The sequence below is a fragment of the Thermobia domestica genome, chromosome 1 (genome assembly GCF_964235325.1).
Source record: "Thermobia domestica chromosome 1, izTheDome1.hap1.1, whole genome shotgun sequence".
In the NCBI taxonomy this organism is placed as follows: domain Eukaryota; kingdom Metazoa; phylum Arthropoda; class Insecta; order Zygentoma; family Lepismatidae; genus Thermobia; species Thermobia domestica.
In genome coordinates this window covers 301,452,434-301,466,353 of record NC_137454.1, presented here as the reverse complement: position 1 = coordinate 301,466,353, position 13,920 = coordinate 301,452,434, and the positions used below count along the sequence as shown (strand labels likewise).

Here is a 13,920-nt window from a genome sequence, read left to right as displayed (position 1 = left end):
CTACATCTAATGAAGCGAGAAGGTAGGGAACATTCATAGATGAATATTCTGAGAATGTAATTATATAGTAGAATGCTAAAATTGTTTGTTGGTGGCAACCGCATTGTGTCTCACTTTGTATAGAGTAACTTGAGTAAAGATGCCCCACTTCATTATTACCCTTTTTCCCCTCCTGCAATTGAGGTGAGGTTATTGAATTTATGACCAATTACAAGACTGATGTCTTGTTTGTAATATCTCTAAAGACAATTTTATTTCAGTAAATTTAAGAACTTAAAATAAACCACTTATAAAAACCTTCAAGTGGGGCGACTCCGGCATGCATGTTGGGGAAAGATGCCCCAGTTTCACATTTTTTCTAAATGTGTTCATGAACATTATAGAAACAGGTAATTATGCTTTTGTACCACTAATATTACTAACTTTAATTTCTAATAACTATCTAATTGTAAAGAAAATTTTCAACAAAATGGCAAATATTCTCCATGTATATTTTCTAAATTCGTTTGTAAATGATGGATAAAAATAAAAGAGAAAAAGGATTGTGGACCTTACACATTATTATCAATTGTTCAGTTTTTTAAACTTGGATTCTTGCGACCACAATTAGTGAAGTGGCATGCTGTGAACCTACAATTTAAATCCAAACCACCGTAATCATTCAAATTTTCCAAGGCGTTCATACCGGAAATCGAACCCGGGACTTCGTGTACCAAAGGGACATGTACTAGCCACTAGACAAGAGGGGAGGAGGCTTTCCTTTAATATGTAAAAACCTGCTCCCTGAAAAAGTGCTGCCTCCCTTTATAACAACTTGCTGGCTACAACACTGGAACACTTCTGATCTCATCTGATGGATTAGCGGAAATTCTTTTCACTTTGCAATGAAAGGGTATTTGATTCACCCAGAGATTTACCTTTGGCTGGGATAAAAAAATGTATTGCAGGACCCCTCCTTCAAGGATATTTTTAAAGTATTTTGAACAACCCTCATACATATTCAGCTCGCATTAATGATTTGAAACTCAATCCATGCACATTCTTCTGATTCAGCTTGCTAGCCAATTATCAGTCCAATGTTGATCATGTAAGGAGCAAAAAGAAAAAAAAAAGGTTATAAATAGAATATTGCATCATTGAAAGCAGCAACATAGCCAGAAGATTAAGCCCTTGCTCGAAATGGGAATTTCCCGTTTGCTCCTGAGAGAACAATTAATTACAGGTTATTACCGAGCTTCGATTTCACCGGGGCAACTTTCCCAATTTTGAAGCAGTCGATCACGTGACATACTTATGGACGAAGAAACGCAACAAAGCGTATTAGCGTTTGTAAAATACTGAAATTCTTAAGCAAATGTGTTTTATTCATGTACTTCTATTTAACTACCGTCAAGAGCAAAACTACCTACGTTTCACTCTCTAAAATTATACACACTGAAATAAGAGTAACTTAACTTTGTGAACAGGCCTGAACAAAAGTAGCTTCTTGCAACTTCCACTCGTATTTACTCAAGACTGTGTACCCTTTCACGCGTATGGCAAGTGCTGTGACTACGAGTCACAGGCCTTGAGCAATTCGAGCAGGGGCGTCTTCACTCAGTGGGGCATCTTTACCCAAGATACTATAATTATATGAAAAGTTATGATATATTGTGATATCGTGATATTTAAATATATGAAAAGTTATTATTAATACAGTAAAACCCCGTAATCCAGACTCCGATAAGCCGGAATACACTTAATCCGACAGACAGAAAAAGGCACAATGCAAGGCTTTAAATGTGGTTAGACAGAAGTCAACAATTGCACTAGTAACATAACTCCTTGATGATCAACAATACTGTACTGTATTTGTCCATCGTTGTGGATACTACAATCCAAACTGTCCCAACAGTATATGGGGCATTCAGAGCGCAAGGAAATGAAATCCAATTACCTAAGTTGTGAGAGGAAGACGTATACAGTTTCTACAGTATGCTTAAGTGCAAGAAAATGTTATCACTATTCCTGCCTTTCTTTTTTTCTTTCCTATTTATAATATACAGTATGTATCTGAATCTTTTAAGCTGTGAAAGATCTTTCAGATTGAGGTCTTAAAGACAAAAAAATGGACTTGATTCCCTTTTGCACTGAACGTGTCACATAAACATATACTTCAAGCCAACTTTCGCAGTACGAGTTCAGAATGATGCAGAGCCATATCTGCTGGGCACATCATCATACTACAGGATTAATATATGTACGAACTATAATATACGTGCGTTATTCCTTTACATTTTACTGTATCGTTGTATGTATTTTAAAGCTTTGACCTTTACGTGCATCATACTAAACGTGTTTTGTTGCAATAAACAGAATTTAATGCATTTTCTGCTGTTCTTTTCAGCTTATTTCCGTTCATTCGGACTTTAGTTAATCTGGTCAACTCATTCTCACAATTAGTCCGAATTAACGAAGTTTTATTGTATTTTATTTGTTCGTTAGTTTTTATAAAATGTAACTTTTCTGAAAACTACTGGTAATACTAATGCTTACCTATAGATTGCTTTGACATATTCGGAATCGCTGTCTTCTTGAGCATTTACGATTCGACCCATAATGCTACCTGAAATATGAACACACAAGTATGTCATACAAATTTATATAATTCTGTTATTTTAAATCACACGGTTTCCAAACATTTCGTTAACGCTACTCCACTATTCGCTAAAAAATTATTTTTGGATTACTTACAGTAGACGGTTCAAGTAACAAATATAGTAAGTCTTGATAAAAATTGCAATTACTCTGTTATTTCATAGGAAATAATTCAAAGATAATTCACTTCCAGTATCGTTATTCCTGACTTTCTAGACGAAGCTTTGTTATCTCTTAACTAACTTCCCAATTAGTGAACATATGCACGATTCGCACAGAAAATTTGTAACTTCCAACGGAATCGAAATCTGGAACTAGAGTTGTACGATACGCTGATTTAAATATCGAAAATCGGTATCGACAAAATATCGAAATATTAATATATCATCAGTAAATTTTCGATATTTTTGTATTTCGATAGATCGACATTTTCAATATTTCGATTGTTTTCGTGATTTCGATCGATCGCTATCTTGAAATATCAAACAGTATTAAGTGTATGTACACTCATGTCCAAAATGATTGTCGCATATCTATAACTGTCTTCTTGTAAGAATATAATTTGATAATGATTTTGCAGGGTAATTTTAATACTGATATTGTGTATAATCGGGAAATGTATCTTTGTGGTTAATTTCATGGGAAAAGAATTATAAATACGAAAATTAGAATGAGTAAAACAAAATGTTCCTAAATGGACAAGAAAGTTTTATTTTCGCTTTATTGTTCTTATTTTAAGCTCTTTTGACATGAAATTTGCCACATACATGTCTTTGCCGATTATACACATACTAACATTATAAGAAATACCAGGTGAATTCATTATGAAATTATATCCCTACAACAACATATTTATAGACATGCGACAATAAATTTGGACATTCGTGTACATCAGAATCAATGGGCGAACAGACGGACAAACAAAAAATAACCTTTCCGGCATGGGAAGCACGGAAATTCGAATTAGACTTTTTCATAATCACCATACTTGCTTCAGTCGTGTAGTCGCACGATATTGTTAAGGATCCAGCTAGGTAGCAAAAATGCTGTTCTCAATTGTGGAGTCATTGAGAAATTAAACTATTGGTTTTTGTATAGCACATAACCAAATGTAGCTAAGTTCTAATAGGAAATTGAAAAGATCGAAACACTTTAATATCGACAATATCGACATTTTGCAATCCTGAAAAATATCGAGATATCGACGAGTAGTTTCTATATCGATCGATCGATCACTATATTGAAATATGAAAAAATAACTTGACCTATTGAATTAGTTACCTGAGACCCTGAATACACAGTTACAAAAGGCTCAAAATTTTAACGAGACATCTTTAATAAATAATAATGCATATACTTACCACATATTATATCTAAGGCACAATGAGTGATGTAAGGAAATATATTAAAGGATGGTTTCCCGACTTCCTTCTTCAGCTTTTCTATCAATATTCCGCTCTGTTCGTTGAAAACATCAATGAAATCTTCAAGAATTTTAAAATGAAATGCTGGAGTTAGAATTTTCCTTCTTGAATGCCATTTACTTCCTAGAAATGTAAAATACGAATAAAATTAGTAATTAAAATTCTCTTAGATTATAGAAAATTATAAAATACTTACCGAAAACATTAAACATGACCTTAGCGAAATAAGGTACTTATCATTAAGGTCATGATACAGTAGACGTTAGCGATAATTCAAATTAAACATCAAATTTTCAATATCCACTCAAAAAGAAAGAAAGAAACATGTAAAAGTCTGTCACCTGTTCTTCTTGTTAGTGAACACACATCTAAGCACCAACCTTAATCTATATTTATGTATGTTAAGGCTGACATTTTGTGCCATGCACAAATCTACAGAGAGAAATCGTTTGATGTAATCTGTTAGAGTCCTTTTATTTCAAGTGTGCCCTCGGAAAATATGAGAAACCTACTTTGGCGCTAACCCTGCAACCCTTTTATGAAGGAAACCCTCCCGTTACTTAGGGGAGAAAAGTGAATGACCTCGGCTGTGTTGCCAATTTGTCATTCAGACGGGTTTGGTCTTGACGAGTGAAGATCATAGGCTACTTAGAATGGCTAACAAGACAGTGCATCATTGAAAGTCATGGAAATAATTCATTGTGGCAACGCTTTCCGCATCCAACAATTGAAAGATAACGGCCAGAGCAACTTGTTTCTTCTCTTTCGAGGGAGGTACGGGAAAACACACATCGACAGCAGCACCAGCAGGGGCACACTTGAAATAGAAGGGATCTATGAGACTAATGAACAGTACTGTCAACCTAACATAGAGTAACATTTTCTCAAATGTCACTACGTGGGTACATATTTCAAACCCTACATATTGTTTTAAGCGAAAACTACATTTATCAGTCAGTATTACAAACTAAAGACCACCGTTTTTACCAAAATGAAGTTTACCAAACGGAAAAAGCTTTCGTCGCTGACCGTACGTGGTAATTGTAAGTACTAAAAATAGTAGCTGCTGTAGTGTTATAGAACCAAATGAAAACAACAATAATTTTAAAATGTTCCCCATAAACACGCCATTTTTAAACTTCTACCTTTGCTTTTCGTAACTCTGATCATATCACATCAATATACGTACATTTACCACGTTCATAGTATTAGACACTAAGGAACTTTAGCAATCTATTCCCCCGTTTGTCTCACTTGTCACTCCTGTTGTAGAGGCCTCCAAAATTAGGATGTTTGCAACACTGAAGCGTCTTTAGTTTGTAACACCGAACAATTAAGAGTCTTTATCCCGGCGAAATTAAAATACCGCTAATTTTACATTAATTATGTGATATCTTCAAATAGATAAAAGATAATCCAAATATGGAACAAGAGCGCTCTAGACAATATTATTTTGCGTGAGGTACCGTTATCACAAGTCACCTAGTGGCTTTATGTTTTCAGCTGTTTAGAAACGCGAAAATAAATGACGATTTTCAAAATGGCTCAAAATCGAAAGCAGATAAGTGAGTCGTGATAACAGTTTCTCATGTAAAATGATATTGTCTAGGGCGCTCTCGTTCCACATTTCGATTATCTTTTATCTATTTGAAGATATCACATAATTAATGTAAAATTAGCGGTATTTTAATTTCGCCGGGATGAAGACTCTTAATGTGGCACAGGAAGTATTCGTTTAACATGTAAATTTGAAATATATAGTTAGCTTACGTAGTATTATTTTTAAATACATCTTTGTAAGAGTTGACGGTACGATTATTGATGGTACGACGGCTATTAATCTGGTGCGATTATAGGATACGTTAAATAATTCCTTTCTGTAGGTATTTGCATCGTACAAAATTTCAGCATATTTTATCTATAGGTTTAAAAATTTCAAAGGACACTACAAGGTAATATCAGTGCTTGTGTCCGTAGGTATGACATACCGGTACCATCATTTATTTATTCCATTAATTTTCATACCGGCATTTTTAGAATGAATTAATGAATCGTTAAGTTTTACGTCCCACGGTTATGCCGGTTAGGCTAAAGGAGACGGTGATGATGAGAAATGAATGAAATGGTGGAATGAAGAAAGTGGGAGGAAACGGGAGAACTCCGAGAAAGCCCACGCACATGGTGTTTGTCCACCACAAAGTTCACTTGGCGCGAGCGGGGATCGAACCAGAGACCTCACGCACTAGAGGTGAACGGACACTTTTAGTAGTAAAAATTCTATACTGTTATACTAATTTTACTCATATGGATTTAAAATTCCATGAAACAACAGTTACCATATTTTCACCGAATTCAAGTAAAATGGAAGAAAAAGGAGTAGCTGCAAATTTATTTCTCGATACACAGTGACTCCATAATTTCGTAAATTTTTCTCCCTTTTGCGTTGATCATTGGTTAAAGGGAGTTTAACTTGCTACGAATAGAGCCCAAAAATGAAATAATGGAAATATATTATATTTCATTGTTGTATTCAAGCGGAATGTTTTGAAATGAAATGAAATCTGTAAGTTTTACGTCCCACGATTATGCCGGTAAGGCTAAAGGAGACGGTGATGATGAGAGATGAGTGAAATCGTGGAATGAAGAAAGTGGGAGGAAACGGGAGAACCCCGAGAAAACCCACGAGCACGGTGTTTGTCCACCACAAAGTCCACACGGCGCTAGCTGGGATCGAACCAGGGACCCCAAGCACCGGAGGTGAGCGGAATGTTTTATGTTGGTCTTGTTTTTAGTTTAATGTCCCACATTTATGTCCTTTAGGCTAAGGGAGATAGAGCGGGCAGGATGTTGTCCAATACAAACATGCTTGGCCGAGGGTCAAACCAGGGACCCCACGCACTACAGGTAAGCTCTCCATCACTAAGCTATCGTGTCCCCTATTTTGGTGTTCTTAAACACTTTCGGTGGATTATTAAAAGAGAAAATGAGCAAGTTTTTCCTGTTTCTAAAAGGCTAGATTACCGTAGATAGATGCATGAAAATTAGAGGTCATGTGAAAAAGGAGTCGACCAGTATATATTTTCATGTTACCATTGAGGTATTTACATGGTATTGCTGAGGATATATATTGAAAAATTCCGGTGAAGATGGCCGGCGTGAGATTCGATCGAAAGACCTCCCGAATGCGAAGCCAATGCTCTATGATATTATTATTATTATTATTATTATTATTATTATTATTATTATTATTATTATTATTATTATTATACGAGTGGGAAAATTTGGGTTGTCTACCTTCATACTAGAATTCGGTATTTTATTGGAAGTTATAGTTGCATATTGAAGTACAAAAATATATCGGCACTTGTCATTTTCCATTTCGACTACTGGGTAATATAAATAAACAAATGTGCTTCAGGACATCCTGGAGGTGATGCTCTCGATCATTCTAGAAATTCTAATTTCTGATGTTTAGTAGTCACTTCAATGGGAAATAGTAGGCTAGCCAACTACCAACGTTGGCTCTATGTTTTAAGTGGTCACATGGCCAACCAACTCAATTGCCAATTCAATAGCTCCTACGAAATACGTAAAGCTGCTATTGGAAATTCATAGTCGAAACTGTTAATGAATGACAACAAACTGGTGGTAGGAAATCATACTCTTTAAACTACGTTAGGGTAAGTGCAATTATCAATTTCCAACCATGGGCTCTATTCCGTAAAGATTTGCGTCAACGCAAAGCAAAATGTACGTTTTAGTTTGTGATAACAGACATAGCAGTTATAATTTATTTTTGTAAGTTTTGCGTTGCGTTACGCTCCGCAATATTTGCGAAAGTTCATACTGAATAAGGTCCCATGTCGTGTATTAGCCTATGTAGAGCCTACCAATTGTTCTGCTAGGAGGAATAATGATTTCCCTGTGTCTCTTTTAAAAAAATCTTATCAATAGATGAGACTACAGGGAACACAAATGGAATTTGACAACACTTCTATACCAGGGCACTTCCAGAAGTTTCTATTTTAACACTTAAATATTGTGGCACTAGTAATAAGAAGTTAATGGTATATAGTGCTATCTATGGAAAAAAATAATGTATTAATTTCAACTGTTTAGCTGCGTCAGTTCGTCAGTGAAAGTCATTTCAATTAGTTGCTGTACTTTGAGTTCGTGTACTGTATAGCAATTCTCCAGTCCATACAGCTGTTGTTGCCAAGTCTGCAGTGTACACTGGGGCTTCAAGGAGATTCAGCATCTAAATCACAGTGCATGTTTAGCATGAAACTATGCAAGCTTGACGTACACCGATTGATTCAAATAATTCTTCCAACGAACTGACGCAGCTAGACAGTTGAAACTGATACATTATTTCTTCTACAGATGAATTATACGTCATGTACTAATGAGTGGCTTATTGCATAACAATATTCAGTCCACAAGGCTGTAGTTCTCAAGTCTTCAGTGAAACACTCGGGCTTCGAGGAGATTCAGTATTCACATCACGGTGCAGATTTAGCATGAAACTATGCAAGCTTGACGCACAGCGACTGATTCAAATAACTTGCTCCAACGAACTGACGCTGACGCAGCTAGATAGTTGGAACTGATACATTCTTTCTTATGGCAATATTTCAGTTCACATGGCTGTAGTTGTCAAGTCTTCAGTGAAACACTCGGGCTTCGAGGAGACTCAGCATTCTCATCACAGTGCAGATTTAGCATGAACTATGAAAGCTTGATGCACAGCGACTGATTCAAATAACTTCCTCCAACGAACTGACGCAGCTAGACAGTTGGAACTGATACATTCTTTCTTTCATAGATGCATTATACGTCATGAACTAATGAATGGCTTACTGCATGGCAATATTCCAGTCCACATGGCTGTAGTTGTCAAGTCTTCAGTGAATCACTGGGGCTTCGATAAGATTCAGCATTCCCAACACACTGCAGATTTAGCATGAACTATGAAAGCTTGACGCACAGCGACTGATTCAAGTAACTTTCTCCAACGAACTGACGCAGCTAGACAGTTGGAACTGATACATTATTTCTTCCATAGATGCATTATATGACATGAACTAATTAATGACTTATTACAAGTGATGCAATATTTCAGAGTCAGGCCGCAAACTTCTGGAAATATCCTTGTATGACTGTTTCGGGCATGCAGCTAAACTGGTTTCTCACTGGTTTCCCGCCACAATATTAGAATGCATAAAAGTCATGGTAAAATAATAATAAAAAACAATTTGTAAGTATGTAACTTAATTATCAACTAATTAGGAGAAAAACAAATAATATTGGTGACTAACCTGAGCTTGTAAGCAGTCCAGTTCCCAGCCAAGGATGCAAGTATGTGTAATCCTTGCTTTTGTCAATAAGTTTTGTACTGTTTAATATTGGCTGAAAAAGAAAACATTTATATTCTTAATATTTTCCTCGAAATTCGAAGCTGAAAAAGCATTTTTGAATAAGAAAAACAAAAATATAAAACAGCCTGTGTTTTCAATTATTCAGATTATCCAGGTAGTACTTCTGTGGGTTAAAATTGAATTTCTACAAAGGGACTCAAATTATATTAAAGAATACAGGGTTAGGCCAAAAGAAATAGACAAGTTGTGCTATGTATAAAATGTTATGAATTTTTTTGAGCAAAAAGATTTCACCTGTGGTACATGAGCACATACTTGAAGTTTTGGAGCTGACAGCTTTTCTTTTGTTTCAGTAACGGGTGTGTGACGTAAGCAGCCTTGCCCTTCAACTTGACCTTGACGTGGGTTGGAGGAACATAGCGAGCCAAGTTGAGAATGCTTTCTGTGTTCTGGAATATGCCAAGGCAAATTCAGTTACTGTAGTGCAACGTCATTTGAGGACAAAGTATGGGAAACAACCACCCACACGGCAGTCCATTTATGACTGGGTGCATAAATTTGAAAAAAAAAAAAGAAAGAAAAACAGGTTGTCTGTGTAAGAAGAAATCCACGGAAGACCTCAAATGAAACAGTTGAGCGCGTGCAGCCCGAGGACATCAACGACATGTACAGGAAAGGAAATTGATATCCCTCAAAAGACTGTCTCGAACATTCTACGCAAATGTCTCAAGTTCTATCCATATCGATTGCGATTAGTGCAAAGTCTCAGTGAAAGTGACAAACAGCAACGTTTAGAGTTTTGTGTGTTCATACAAAATCTTTGGGAAGAAAAAGGAGACTTCTTTCAGGTGCTTACATTTGGGGACGAATCAATCTTTCACATTAGTGGTGCGTATATTGGGAAGTGAAACCCCTCATGAGATTGTGGAACAGATTAGGGACTTCCCAAAAGTTAATGTGTTTTGTGCTCTATCGCCCAAAAATGTGTATGGACCGTTCTTTTTCCAAGAAGAAACCGTTACTGCAAGAACGTACCTGGACATGTTGCAACTTTGGTTGATGCTACAACTTGAAGAAGATAGTGAAAATTTCATATTTGTGTTGGATGGAGCCCCACCACACTGGCATTCCGATGTAAGGGGTGACCTTGACGAAGTTCTTCCTAGGCGGTGGATTGGCCGTTCAACTGATGTGAATGTGGCTATGACTCAATGGCCTCAACGAAGTCCAAACCTCAAACCGTATGATTACTTTCTGTGGGGTTTCATAAAAGATAAAGTGTATGTTCCCCCCTCCCTCAGAGTCTGACGCAACTGAAAGAACGAATCAGAGATGCTGTTGCGTTGATGGACAGTTAGACTTTGATGCGTGTTTGGCAAGAATTGGACTACAGACTAGATGTTTCCCGTGTAACCAAAGGATCACACATAGAACATCTGTAGTTGTACCACGAAAACTTCCAGATGTACCCTACAACTCATGTAAGTTATGTCATTAAAACTCTTCATTTGGGGGACCACTAAATTTGTCTATTTCTTTTAGGCTAACCCTGTATTATAATAAACGAAAAGGTGTAATAGGAAGTTCAAAATTATAATAGTAAATCTGTACTTCGTGACATCGCTGTTAACTGAAACTGATATTAATTAAATTCCATGACCTAGTTAGTTGGCTACCCTCCACCACTAATTCCATTATATAGTCCACATTGGTCCTACCTCAACACTATGTGGTTTAGACACGAAAATATAGGGGTAATGAGCAAACCAACCCCTAAAAATTCCCTTCTTTGGTGCGAAGACGAGACTGCCAGTGTTGAAAGATTGAAACATCACTATAACACAGAAATAATAATAGTAAGTTTACTAGAAAATATGGCATTTGGACGAAATTCAAATTTATGTTCAACATAGTTTTTGTTTCAACGCAATATTTATTGCTTACTGTTTTATGGTTGAATTGAAGCTAGTAGCTTTTCTCAATATTAATCATAATATTTATTTACAGTAGTATATTAACTACACAAAATATATTAAACTCAATAAAAATGTTTGCAAGAAACAACACAAATAGTACAATTACAGTTGACAGCTCTTGACGGAAAAATTAACGGTAAAAATTAAAATTTTAGAGCCAGATCTAAGGCTAGGAACATTGTTGGGAAATTTCAACTCGTCATTCACCTCTTTACTTTGTAGAGCAATCACTAACCAGTTATACTTCTTTTTGTCTTAAGAAGTAGGCTTTCAATCATCTTTCCGCAAAATTGACATCGTGATGTTTATAATATTTTGCCTGAGAGCAGTGGCGGATCTAGGCCAGGGCCGGGGAAGCCTAGCCCCCCTCCAGTTTTTTGAGTAACAAAAATAATTTAAGCTATTATCTATATATATTTGAAAGTTTATAGTAAACTCATGATATACCTATCATAGTCTGTCCAGGCCAGGCTGTCCCCCAGTTTTTACCTTCTAGATCCGCCACTGCCTGAGAGAACTTTGGTGGAAATATATCGTTCAACTTCCGTAGATGGTGTTCATTCACAAGTGAAACCAGTTCCTAGTTTTACTATATTTTTATTGTAAAATGTTGGTACCAGTGTTGGGCAAATTTCAATTGAATTAACAATTAACAATTAATCTGTAAATTTAATTGTTAATTGCAATTAACAATTGAAATAAGTAATGGTTAATTGTTAATTGCAGTTGGCCATTAAAAAAGGAGAATCAATTGCAATTGATCAATTGATTGAAAGTAATTGCACTGGAAAGTAATTGCAATTGAATTCTGTAATTCAATTGCAATTGAAATTAATTGGCAATTGATTCAATTGCAATTGATTTCCACAGCAATTACTTTCAATTGATTGATCAATTGCAATTGATTTTCACTGATTAATTTTCAACACTGTAGTTCAGAGAGGGCGTGGGGCAATGAAAACTTTAGCCACGACCAATTGACTCACCACCCGTCGTGACCCACGACCCACCGTGACCCACTCTGACCCACCACCCACCATAAATCACTCTTACCCACTGTGACCCACAGACCCGCCAAAACCCATTGTCATCAACTCTGACCCATGATTCACGCCCTCTTCTCTACTGACTAAAGAGTTTAAACTTGTAATAAAACAAGCCTATAAAATTATCACTCATCGGAGTTTGAATTTCTACGATCAATCGCTCAAGCATCGCACTAATACAATAACGGCGGATCTGACCTTTCTAATATAAATAAAATAGTTTGTTCGTGTGTCTGTGTGTCTATCTTTGTGCGGCCTGTGGACGAGACGAGTGGACCGAAACTTTTCAAAATTAGGTCACGGGTAGCTTGGTCTAGGCCCCAGACCAAGACGAAGAGGTTTTTTTTTTTTTTTTTTAATTCCTTACTATGGGGTCTCCAGGAGACGTTTACCGGGACCGGCCTGGGGACCAGGCAAGTCGACCGAGAGTTACCAAATTTTGGTCAAAGATACCTTGGTCCAGGTCCCACACCAAGGCAAAGCTTTTTCGAAAAAATTCGAACCAGGGAGTCTCAGGGGGCGTTTACCGGGACATGTAAAAGTAGTAGAAAATGACCGATATCAGTGTCGATTTCATAGTTTTCGCGGTCGCTGAGATCAATTGTGAAACTCCGATCGCATTAACTTCCAAATTCACCGTATTCTGCTACGGGCCATGGGTCAATGAAGGGGGGGGGGTACCGAAACGTACAAGTAATCCAAAATGACCGATATTAGTGTCAAATCCATAGTTTTCGCTGTCGCTGAGATCAATGGTGATACTTCCACAGGCGTTGACTTCCAAATACAGCCCCCATCGGCTGCGGACCAGAGGCATTGTTTTTTTTTTTTCAAAATTGGAACCAGAGGATTATAGGGATTTTTACCGGCATATGTAAAAAGTAGTAGAAAATGGCAGATGTTAGTGTCACATTCATAGTTTTCGTGGTATTAGTTGGGGGTTGGTGGGGGCCAGAGGAGATTGTTTCACAATACGAACCAAGGGGGTCTGAGGGGGCGTTCACCGGGACATGTAAAAGTAGTAGAATTTGTGTCGAATCCATATTTATCGGGGTTGCTCAGACGTATAGTGACACCCCCGATAGTGTTTACGTTCAAGTTCAGCCCCATCGGCCTTCCCAATGAAAACACATGTACGTTGTTGGATATATATTCACACAAAATATATCCAATGTTAGAAATGTTTCTTAATTGTTCTCCCGTTGTTCAGTTTGTTTACATTGATATTTTATCTGATCCGTGCGAAGAACGGGCATAACAGCTAGTACGAAATGGTAAAGTGTTTGTTATGGACCAAATTACAATGAATTCAATTATATAGATAATTATTATAATTATAACTAATAAATATTTCCTTGTTGAATCATAGAGCTCCTCCGTGGCTAAGCGGTTAGCGTACGCGCCTTTGGCGTGGGAAACCCGGTTTCGATTCCCGGCGGGAGCTCATGTGGTTCGGATT

General features: G+C 36.9%; 1 protein-coding gene across 6 annotated transcripts in view; it reads right to left on the bottom strand.

Annotated features, from left to right (window-relative positions):
- Nucleotides 1-13,920, bottom strand: part of Cyp4c3 (Cytochrome P450 4c3) — a 156,185-nt gene that overhangs the window by 61,920 nt on the left and 80,345 nt on the right. For 4 of the 6 annotated variants that reach the window (XM_081727012.1, XM_081727017.1, XM_081727005.1 and 1 more), the window contains 3 exons: nt 9,380-9,470; nt 3,999-4,184; nt 2,536-2,605 (listed from right to left, as the gene is read on the bottom strand). In XM_081727012.1, coding sequence (XP_081583138.1) covers nt 2,536-2,605; nt 3,999-4,184; nt 9,380-9,470 — 347 coding nt within the window. Of the gene's footprint in view, nt 1-2,535; nt 2,606-3,998; nt 4,185-9,379; nt 9,471-11,157; nt 11,274-13,920 lie in introns of all 6 variants that reach the window. The other 2 variants (XM_081727010.1, XM_081727021.1) reach the window with 1 other exon arrangement.